Raw genomic sequence first — 11,959 nt, forward strand, 5'->3', positions numbered from 1 at the left:
AACTAACACGTGTGCAGAAGTAGTCAATAGAAGACCAATTCTCAGCGAAGAATTATCTCAACTATGCTAAAGACCCGGAATACTTGGTCAAATAAAGTTCATGAAGCTGGTCATAAAGGATCACGGAAATATCGAACATCTTGTTGGCTAGATTAGACTATAAATTGACACTTGTAATCTGCACACAACACATAGTTCTTTAGTCTAAGTTCACTCTACGAATTTTTGTACTCATTCTTATTAAGAACTCACTATAATCTTTATTTTATATCAATAAAATCATCAAGGCAGGTGATCATTATCACCTCCCAATTTATGCCGGAGATCCTAGAAAGGATAAAGGGATTTCCTTGTAAACCATTGTGTCGCCTTCTTTTACCATTTGCTATTACACAATCTGAACATCGCAGCCTCTCATTCAATTTGGTTGATTAGTACTTGTGTAATTTTTGACTAAAACAGATACAACGCCTTATTAGTTCCTTTACAACAATGACAATTCTTACAAGACTTATTCCAACGAGTGCGAAAGGACAAAGAATACGAGAATGAGTAATTGTTTTAGATTTCTCTGACATTGGCGTAATGATTAGATCTCAAGAAAAAAGAAAATCTTGACATGATTGAAGAAATAGTCGAATAGTTGGTGTGTAAAACAAATTTGCAAGAAAAACTTGGTCAGTGATGTGAAGATAAGGACATTAAGATTACAAAATATGCAACATCATCAATCAATAATATGTACTAAAATAGACATTGAATACCATGAAACAAGATACAAGCACACTTTAATAAGTTGAAAGTTCAAACTACTCAATACCAAAGCCAACTATCCGACTGTTTATTACATTTGAATAATAATTATGAGTTAAAACCTGTGATAATCCGCCAGAAAATAGGGTGAAAGAGAAGTCTGATCATTGGTTGATCAACTGAAACTTCAATAATGCTTTTCCTATCTTTTTATAATTTGGATTTCCATCTTGTACATAGTTATACAGCCAAAAACGATACTATAAGCTTCAAAATAGTAAAAAGATAAAATAAAAGAAATTGAAATTCAGCCAAAAGGATTTTAACTAATGAGGGCAGACCTTAATAGGTGTAGTGCACAACAAACAGCTGGTTTTCGTTTACAGCTTACAATTTCAAAAACCTAAAATTGAATAAAATTATCGCTACACTACAAGTAAGGATAACTAAATTGAGCCTTGTTGAAGTTGATATTATCATCAAAGTGTATTAACTTGAGGGGTGATGCAGAAATCGTGTTCCCTTGGATTACCAGTATTAGCTTGAGTGGTTTGTCGGGACTCGAGGGCTTCTACTCCGAGCATTCTACCATCGAATGTCCGGCTTTTGACGGGGGTTGGGTGAACCTAGCTAGGTCATAATGGTAGGGAGTGGTCGGCACACTTTTTTTTAAGTTGCTGAGCATGAAGGGTAGCGTTGTGGCTTACCGGTGGTGGTAGTCGGTAGAGCGCTAAGACCATCTCTAACCCACTATCATTCCCCCCCCCCCCCCCAAAATGGAGTAAAAAATGGGGTAAATAGTATTTTATCTCCAACCATACTCTATTTTTTTCCCAAAAAGTATATTCGTAGTATATTCCATTCTTGCAACTTAAATAGATTGCCAAACACACCCCTTCTACTAATTTGGTTTTAACAAATATATAATCTATACTTTTTTAATTACATTAATATTAAATAAATAAGATTATATTTATAACACACTTATAAGCTTTTGTAAAATACGTTATCGTTTTTTAAAATTTCAATATGTATTTAACTTTTTATATGAATTTGATGAACAAAAAAACAAACTTTATATTTATAATTAATTAATATAATTTAATATATAACAAAATATTATAAGTATTAAATATTACATTTAAATTATAAATAGTATGTAAAAATAAACTAGAAATGTATAAATATATAAATAGAGAGACTAAAACCGATAACGTAAAGTTTATCCCCATTTTGGAAGAAATGAATAGTATAACACCATATTTGGTGTAATACTATTCATATCCCCCAAAATAAATGAGGGAAGGTTAGAGAAGAATGGGTAAAATAGGAGAAAAAATAGAAAATGGGAGTGGGTTGGAAATTCTCTAAGAGAGAAGGAGGAGGAGGGAGACCAGAAGAAGGGAGGGGAGATTGAACTTTGTTTTGTCGGTGGTTCTCAATGAACAGGAATGGCCGAGGATCGATCGAGGGAGTTCATTTTGATTATAATTCCTAGCAAAAGAAAATAGAATTAAACTTTGGATTTAATTTAGAAATGGTATTTTTGTAACTTTATATAAATTTTTTATTTTTAAATATATTTTTTGATATTAAATTGACTTATATCTTATTAAATTATATGATTGGATATAAATAAGAGTTTAATAGGTTAAGAATGATATATAAATAATTATAAACTTTGAAATGATATATACGTAATTCTTAATGTTTGTAAGGATATATATGAAATTTTCACTAATTTAATTTATAAAAAATTTCATTTATATCCATATAAACTTTCATAATTACGTCTATATCCTTATTAAATTTCAATTTATATATAACTCACATGTATACCAAAATACTTAATTTGATCATATTTAATATATCAAAAAAATAAAAATACTATCTTTAAATTGATTTTATTTATTAAAAAATAATCAACTTGTAATATTACAATATTGTTGTTTTCTCACATTGTTATTTTCGACCTATTTAGTTCATAAATCCTTACAAAATATTAAGATCCATATTGAAATTAGTTTTCCATGATTTTACTTGTATTTGAAGAAACAGGGAAAGAAGAAGAACAAAATTGTTTAGACGAGAATAATCACAAGTTTCAGAAATTGTATGAGAAAAAATATATTGTTTAGCAATTGATTAGGAACCATAGGGGAATCATGTGCGCCGTTGGCGCTATGTTTGTTTTTTTTCCTTATTTCAAGCTGTACCAAATGGTAGAACATAGTATAATATTAATCAAAACATATTACATAAACAGAAGGGTCTTCATATGACAAACAAATCATTGAAAGTATGTTGCTATTTAGTGTAGTTTACCCTAGAAAAGAACCAAAAAAGTAAAAATGTTTTGAGATGATTTACCATTTGTTGCAAGCCACGGCAAGAAGAAACAATATCTACAGAACCTTCCATGCTAGGTGTAGTCTGTGGAAAAACGATGCATAATCAAAATATTAGAACCGACCATCGAGATAAATTAAAAGTAATAAAAATCTTATTCTTTATTGGTGGAAGGATCCCATTCGTGTTCAACAACTGTGTTTGGTTCTCAAATTCCGACGAAATTGGAATCTGAGATTCCATTCCGGTTGAATTGTTTGAAAAAAGGCAAAAATTTTACTTAAAAAGACATAATTTTTTTTTCTTAAAAAAATTAGAGAAATTGGAGGGGATAATGATTTAAATAAAATATATAAATTAATTGATTTACTAAATTAAAATATATTCTAATTCATAATTAACTATTAAACAGCAAAAATAACACTAAAACAAAAAAAAGGTAGTTATTGTAGGATTGGTTCCACATCCATTTGTCCTACTCTCATTATAAGGAATTGCTTAGCAGCCAAACTCCCCCACTTCTATTAAAGCCAACTTATAATGTTTTATGTTTTTCATCTTTTTTCACTTTTCCAAAACACTAATTGATTAACTTCAACTTGTATTCTTTATAAAAAAACAAAAACAACCATAAAGTATTATATTTATAATAACTTAAATAGGAACGGAGGTTTACCAATTATAAATAACCTGCAAATGCAAGACATCTTCAACCTTTGTTCAATTCATCTATCTTGATGGCTGCTATGTACTCACTTTGCTTCAAGGAAGTAGAACAGGTATGCTCCCATGGTGAATCAAAATTGAAACTAAATAAAAAAACAAATTGTAATGGCAGTGGTAGCAGATGGTGACGATAAACTCATCAAAAAAATTCTTAAAGTATGTTTCATTTTTGTTAGGGTGAATACTAATGATCAAAAGAATATATTAATGCTAATTTTTCAAAATCCATAGAAACTACCAAAAAATATTTTGGATTTTCAAAAAAGGCCATGAAAATACTCAAAGAACAACAACCCAAAAAAAATATCAAATTGAAATGTACTGATGATACCTTTTATAGATGCTTTGAACGAAAATCCAAAGAAATTGTGATTCCAATGTTCATCCCCATAATCTAGTAGGTCAAATCCCAAGTCAAAATAAAATAAATATGCATTCTTTCAATAAGAACACAAACCTGTAAATTTTATAATCATTGCTAGCCTAATATTACAAGTTTACAACCTACCATATCAGATGTTGAACAAAGCATATTTCAGGAAGGCATCATCTTCTTTACATCAATAACAGAAATCCATGCTCTTTGGTGAATGTTTTGTTATCTGTATAAGATTGTGTGTAATTGAGTGAATTGGTAAAATAATAACATTCAGTGGAACTCTGAAATTGAAGAGCTACAATAGAGTAATTAATTACTATTGATTTCTATGAGAATTGGTTCCTATAAGATAAGCATCATGTTTGATAAGTATACACCCTTTCGGAATTGCTGTAATCATTGAAGTAACAGATTTCACACACCTGAAGCAACTTATGAGTTTACGTAGGCTTAGCTTGCTCATGGTTTGTTTATATTAATATATGTATGAATTTATCATTTATGGACTTACAGCTTGGCCATGGTGTTAGAAGAAGATATTATAACTTTTTTTGAGAAAAAAAAGATATAACAAACCATTTAGAGCTGTTTCTTTTTTATATAATGAGCTTAATCATTTCAAAAAAAAATTCTCAACTTTATACCCATTTCAATTTTTGCCAACTCATTAAGGATCTGATAATATGTTGTAGGATCTGATAATATGCTGTAGGAACAGGTTATCTCATTCAACATATCAGTTGTTTTAGGGTCAATTGCATTCTTGTCAGGATGATACCTAAGAAACAACATCAGAATAATAGAATTAGTTCATGAATAGCTTCAAAAGTTTTGATCTAACGCATGTTGACACTCAAAAGATGAAGATATAAGACCCAGATTTGTTTACAGATTGACATATATGTCAAAAAGGACAAAGAGCATAAGAGATTTGTTAAGTAAAAAAAATCAAATAAATAGGCATGAGTTATAGAAGGATTTTTGGATTCCTCAGCCCAACAAGATATTAATAAAAAATAATGATATTGGCATTTTACAAACACTTGGAGTCCATCGTTTGAATAGATTATGTTGATTGCTAACCTTTTCTAACAAATCGAATTTAGGATTGTATTGGGCACCACGGGTAGTAAGACATACCACCAAAACAGAAATCTCTACAGCAAGCAGCGGAGCCGGCCTTCGTCTTCTTCATTGAGTTCACACAAGATGGAAAATCCACGACTGCAGAGCACACAAATATTGAGGCCTTGAACTTGAAATTAGAAATAAGAACAAAGAAAGAGATTGGAGCAACGGTTGGATTATGATTGTTACTACCCAATTGTGATCAGAATCAAGAAGCCAACAACCAAAAGCCAGATGACGGAATATGATAGCGATGGCGAGAATATTGGCTAACATCCGGAAAAAAACGATGACCTTGCCTGTGCGTGTCATTCAGAAGCGGAATGGAAGCAAGAGAGAAGAGATCCTTCCTTCTGTGCATTCAATTGAAAAGTTCAATTTCAATTATAAAAAATACGTATATGTTTATGAGGAAACAAAACCTTTCTGTGAGGAGCCCTTAGTTGTTCTCCGAATGAAATCTTCGTCATCCTCTTCTTCTTCGTGATGATAATTCTTCACAGTCCGTACCATCAGCTCCGATTGCTTCTGAAGAAACACAAAATTCTATCATCACATAAATGACGCAATTAAGGCAAACAATCAAACCCAAAAGATACATATAAGCAAGGGTGAAGGTACGGTCATAAAACCTACTGTGTAAGCGTAGAGGAAGAGATGGAGCAGCAGCCGGTGTCGCGACAACGTGGGCGGCGATAACGTCAACCTTGCCTCTGTACCGAAATGTTAATTTCTTAGCTTTCTTGGAGGCGGTGGGAAGACTCATCCCCACATGTCCCAATAATGGTGGTGGCAAGGTTTGGGGCATGGGACGCATCAACACATGGACTAACACTTCTATTAGGGTTCACGAATTAGGGAGAGGTTGATAGAGATACAAGAGCTGCTGATAAGCTTCACTTAAAAACAAGCATGAGACAGAAGACCCGATCGATTAAGGCTGAGCGGGTGAAGCAAGTCGGTCGACCAGGAATCCGAAAAAAATTGTATCACTGGGAAGCTGGAGGTCGAAATGGAGAAAACAAAGACGGAGAAATAAATTAGAAGGAAGGTAGAAGAAGGTTGGAGAAGGGTTTCTTGCATTTGATTGGTGAGGCAAGGCAGTGGAAACATAAAGACGAGGCAAGGCGGTGGAAGATAATAAGGGAGGTAAGTGTAACATTTAAAAAAATTTGTGGCAAATGTTTAAAACCAGAGAAATCTGTGGCAGAAATCAAAATCCTAAAAGCTTTCTGTTCACCAACTTTTTAACAATTAATAGTATATATAATATGCAATCACTAGGTTTTATTATTGGATTTTGAAAGTGGGTGTTGTAGTAATTTAATTATAGTCTAATTTAATGATATTGTTTTTAATTTTTAAATATATCAGTTATCATTAAATTAAGTAATTATAAAGGTTTATAAAAATATAGACCAAATTATCTCTTTAATTTAATACATAAATGAATATAAGAAAAAGTTTGAAAAGGTTTCCAAAGTAGTTGGCGGGGGGTGGAAGATTCTCGGTTACACGAAAAGGCAATGATCACATGTAGAACACTAGAACCCAACATCAAAGTCAAGTACGACACGAAAGTAACTTTTATAACTCTATATTCCAAGTATAAATTTTGGAAAGTGTCTATTTTGTTTATTTTTTTCTTATAACTTTTTTTGTTATGTGAAAGTTATATATTATTTAAAATCAATAATTTCGATATTGAGTATTTGAGATATTATGTATCTTTGTTTTCTCATTGTTAATTAAACAACACTGTTAAAGTCTTATAGCTTTATTAAATTATATATTAATTAAATCGTATGTTATTGTAAATATTTCCTCATTGTTACCATAGCCACGTTTAACAACGAACGATATATAATATATCATGTGAATATGTTGATTCAAATACAAGAATAAATAGAAACAACATTTCTCTACATATTTTCCAATGTACGTGTCAAACTAGCTAACAATGTATATTGACCAAAGACTTCTCATAATTGAGCACATACATTTCTTGACCTTTCTTTGCTATTTCTTGGATTATGTCAACTTCATCAATACAATATAAAACCCTAATTTCATCCCACCTCCTACACCAACAAATCACCAATTTTCAAATAATACTTTCTTTCCTTCTCTTGCTTTTGATATGAACCGAAACAATATCGTCATGACAACAAAGATGTCTCAGTTGATGTTAAAGCAATTGGGACCCCGTTTATTCTCCACAACAAGGTTTTCACATTCCATCACCGCGGAATCCTCCAGGATTCCAAATGGAACCACTGTTGGAATTACTAGGGTTTTAAACATGCATGTTCGTAATTGGAGCACACATGCTTCTTCTGAATCTGGCACGGACAAAAACGAGAACAACAATACAAAAGCGATCTCAAGCTATTGGGGCGTAGCACCACCATCGCTCACCAAAGCCGACGGGTCAGCTTGGAAATGGAATTGTTTTCGGGTAAGTAGTCGTCCCATGTTAGTTTTACAGGTTAAATGTATATGTGTGGCCCCACATTAATGGTAGTGTATGATAAAAAAAAGTTCTTAAAGAATATTTAGAAATTTCTTTATTATACCTGTGACTAGACAAACTAACAGTAATTTTTTCTAATGTAACAGCCATGGGAAGCTTATCAAGCGGATACATCGATTGATGTCACGAAACACCACAAACCAGTCACATGGAATGATAAGATCGCGTTTTGGATAGTTCAAGCACTCAAGTATCCTACCCATTTCTATTTTCAGGTATGTATGTGTATAATATACGTAAATAATACTTAAATAACATTTGAAAAATAAAATGAAAAGAAAAATAAATAAATAAATAAAAGATCATCTACTTAAAGTAAGTACTTAAATTTCCAAATATTTTTCTTATTGAATTGTTTTTCTTTATTTTTATTAATTCAAAACCAAAAACCCACACATCATATTTGACCTAAAACATGTTAAAATTATGAAATTCTCAATGACACTTTATGCAACAATTTTATTGTGTAACATGTAGCAATTTTAATTTTTAATTTACAGAAAAAACATATACACCATGCGGTTCTACTTGAAACGGTGGCTGCAGTGCCTGGAATGGTTGGAGGGATGTTGTTGCACACAAAATCATTACGTCGATTTGAGCAAAGTGGTGGATGGATCAAAGCCCTATTAGAAGAAGCAGAAAACGAGCGAATGCATCTCATGACCTTCATTGATGTATATGAACCAAAATGGCATGAAAGAGCCCTAGTTTTTGCAGTGCAAGGAGTGTTCTTTAATGCATACTTCTTAGCGTATTTGGCATCACCAAAGCTTGCTCATCGGATCACCGGCTACCTTGAGGAGGAGGCAGTGAATTCGTATACTGACTTCTTGAATGATTTGGAGAAGGGAGTAATGAAGGACATTCCGGCACCAGCCATTGCTATTGATTATTGGTGCTTGCCGCAAAATTCGACATTGAAAGATGTAGTTAGGGTTATACGAGCAGACGAAGCACATCATCGTGATCTTAACCATTATGCATCGGTACCTACGCCTGTTATGGAATTATTATAGAAAAATATGTCGATATTAATCTCTATTTATAATTAAAACAATTCAATTTATAATTAATCTTTTAATAATATTGTTTTTTATTCAGGATATTCAATGTCAAGGACATGAACTGAAGGAGTATCCTGCGCCAATTGGGTATCACTAAAGATAGCGATCTACACAAGTTGTTTAATATAATCGATAATTTGAATGTAGTGGTCGTGGGTATAAATCCAGATTTAGAAATTGTCCAGATTTAGAAATTGCATGTGATTTTCTTATCTGATTCATATTTTGTAAAAAATTATGTATTTTAATTAAAAAACTGTACTTCATACTGCATATAAATTATGTTTTTGGATATAAATTATTAATGATGGTTTGTAAGTCAATATTATGTTCAACTTAGCATACTGATAATGTGTGTGATTAATATACTTAACATCACTTTTATTTACACATAAGGATAAATTGGTTACATGGTTCATTCAACTTAGAAAAAATCATATTCAATTCATACAACACTTCATAAATAGAAAACATAATAAGGAAAAAAGAAAAACGAACCTTACACTATCGGGTCTGGGATGGAAACGACATAGGAACACCGCCCCCTTTGCTTCTCGTTGCCAGTGTAATGCCCTTCAACGCCTTTTTCCTTATTTCTTCTCTCTGCTTTTCTTCTTTCTTAACCTTTCAACGACGTTTTTCATGGAGGAACATCATCCCCACTAGGAATTGTGGAGAGAACACAAGCAATAATGATGATGTGGTTGCATTGCGAAAGTCTAAACAAACACAAAATAACTAAGAACATAAGATTACATAACATCAACAATTCTTATCCAAGTAAGAACTAGTTGTTCTTTACACGTACTTAAAAAACAACCTCACTACATATTCACTTAATCACTCGTTACAATTAACTAATCTATTTACTCAAACAGAAGAAAGCTCAAAAAATAGATGAACGAACCCTTAAGAACATATGAACAAACCCTAATCTATACAAAGTGAACAAAAGATGTAAGTGTGCGTGAAAATGAACTCGTAGACCAAAAGCACACACAACACATATATACAACAGGCACAAATATGGATCAAAGCTCGGGTTCAACCCGAACCATACATAAAACGAATAAAACTTGCATGTCATTCCAAAGACTTTACATAAAGTGAGTCGCAGTCCAATGAAATCACCATGTTCTCAAAATTAGTCCTACAATTATCATAACAAACCAACCAAAACAAATATAACATAAATTACCCTAAATAAAAAATTATTTACAAAAAAAGACACGTAAAGGATATAACCAAGATAATTATAAGTTTAATAGAGACAATTATTAAGTAACTCTCTCTCTCTCTCTCTCTCTCTCTCTCTCTCTCTCTCTCTCTCTCTCTCTCTCTCTCTCTCTCTCTCTCTCTCTCTCTCTCTCTCTCTCTCTCTCTCTCTCTCTCTCTCTCTCTCTCTCTCTCTCTCTCTCTCTCTCTCTCTCTCTCTCTCTCTCTCTCTCCCCTTCAAACTTATAATTCATCACTCAACATTTTCCTTGAAATGGATCTACAAGACCCAAACACTTACAAATCCACTCGTGCTAAACAACACCCGAAGTCTTAGTAAAAATAAATGTCATATTATAATCTGAGCTAACCATAAAGTTTTCAACAACCCCTTTTGAAATTTTGCCTCTAACAAAATGAGTATCCACATTAAAGTTTCGTTTTTTCATGAAATATTGGATAAAAACTAGCTATATAGTTGGCTCATTATCACAAAAAATAGGAACAAGAGTTAAATTTTTTAACCCAAAATTAAACAAGATTTTTAAAATCAACATAATTTCACAGGATATAACACCAAGTGCACAATACCCTAATTATATGGATGAGCGAGAAACAATGTCTTTTTTTTCCGCTCTTCTATGAAATGGGAGTATCTCCAAAGAATACAACATAACCAATAACCAAACGTCAAGATACTAGACATTTTGCCTAGTTAGCATCAACAAAACTCTCCAAACTTAGACAATTAGATTTTAATATTGAAAATCCCGTACTAGTATTAGTCTTTAAATATCGAAGAAGGCTTAAAGCAAGATTAAAATGCGATTTTTTGGACTATGCATGAACTGACTTAACACTTGCACATAATAAGAAATGTCAGGTGTTGTAATAGTTAAGTATATAAGTTTCCCAACTAAAATTTGAAACAAAACAACATTTTGTATAAAAACATTTTTTATCAACATTTTGTATTAAAAAAAAACAATGACAATACAGTCCAAAGGAGCCTTAACTGGTATACAACCCAACATACCAAATTCATGTAGTAATTCAAGACATTGTTTTCTTTGAAATAAACAAATTCCATTTTGTATGTAAACAACTTCAATTCCCAAGAAATTTTTATTTCTCTTAAATCCTTAATTAGAAATTTAAATTTCAAAAAGTTTTTCACCTTACTAATTGCATTCAAACTATTACCTATAAGAATTATGTATTAACATAAACTAATAAGATAATAATGCATATTTTTTTAGATTCAGCAAACAAAGAGAAATCATTTACATTTTGCACAAAACCAAACTCAAACAGAGCACCACACAACTTTTCATTCCATATAAAGATTTTAAAAGTTTACAAAGTTGATTATCTCTTTTGTTATGATAACCAAGGGGCAAATATGTGTACATATCTTCATTTAACTCTGCTAATACAAAATTTTGGGTTTTATCCACGTAAAAAACACATTATTATAAACATATTATGTCGGGTTTTTTTTTTCATTCAACATGAAAGGAAAGGTCACATCATTGAATATAAGTTATGCTTTCGTTCGATTGTGGTGAGTATAACCATGAAAACTTGTTACTATAGGTCAAACTCATCATTATATGGTTGGGTGTTTTCAGAGATGTATCTATCTTATTTTGATAACCGTCATGAATAATATACTTATAGTAACATGTTTTCTCCTATAGTCATAAATGCTCACTTATAGTCACCGTTTATAAATATTATCGCGACTATTGTTTACTTTTGGTGACACGGATGTAATTAAGCTGTAAGGATAAGTTATCTTTACTAACA

At 31.8% G+C, this 11,959-nt stretch overlaps 1 protein-coding gene across 1 annotated transcript; it reads left to right on the forward strand.

Moving 5' to 3' along the window:
• The first annotated feature begins 7,394 nt into the window (after positions 1–7,394).
• On the forward strand, positions 7,395–9,202 carry LOC145116052 (ubiquinol oxidase 2, mitochondrial-like). The gene is made up of 4 exons (XM_079052416.1): positions 7,395–7,793; positions 7,955–8,083; positions 8,369–8,857; positions 8,973–9,202. The coding sequence occupies exons 1-4, from the start codon at positions 7,476–7,478 to the stop codon at positions 9,030–9,032; spliced, it is 996 nt and encodes a 331-aa protein (XP_078908542.1). The 5' UTR covers positions 7,395–7,475; the 3' UTR covers positions 9,033–9,202.
• The last annotated feature ends 2,757 nt before the right edge of the window (positions 9,203–11,959 follow it).

Source organism: Lactuca virosa, chromosome 5, assembly GCF_052849685.1.
Source record: "Lactuca virosa cultivar CGN04683 chromosome 5, Lactuca_virosa_CGN04683_v6, whole genome shotgun sequence".
Classification (NCBI taxonomy): Eukaryota; Viridiplantae; Streptophyta; class Magnoliopsida; order Asterales; family Asteraceae; genus Lactuca; species Lactuca virosa.

What these genes read in the sequence shown, in the direction of transcription:
- LOC145116052 (XM_079052416.1), top strand. Translation starts at nt 7,476, where the DNA reads ATGAACCGAAACAATATCGTCATGACAACAAAGATGTCTCAGTTGATG. An exon ending in CTACCCATTTCTATTTTCAG is followed by an intron (nt 8,084 to 8,368) that starts GTATGTATGTGT and finishes TTTAATTTACAG; the next exon opens with AAAAAACATATACACCATGC. An exon ending in ATCTTAACCATTATGCATCG is followed by an intron (nt 8,858 to 8,972) that starts GTACCTACGCCT and finishes TTTTTTATTCAG; the next exon opens with GATATTCAATGTCAAGGACA.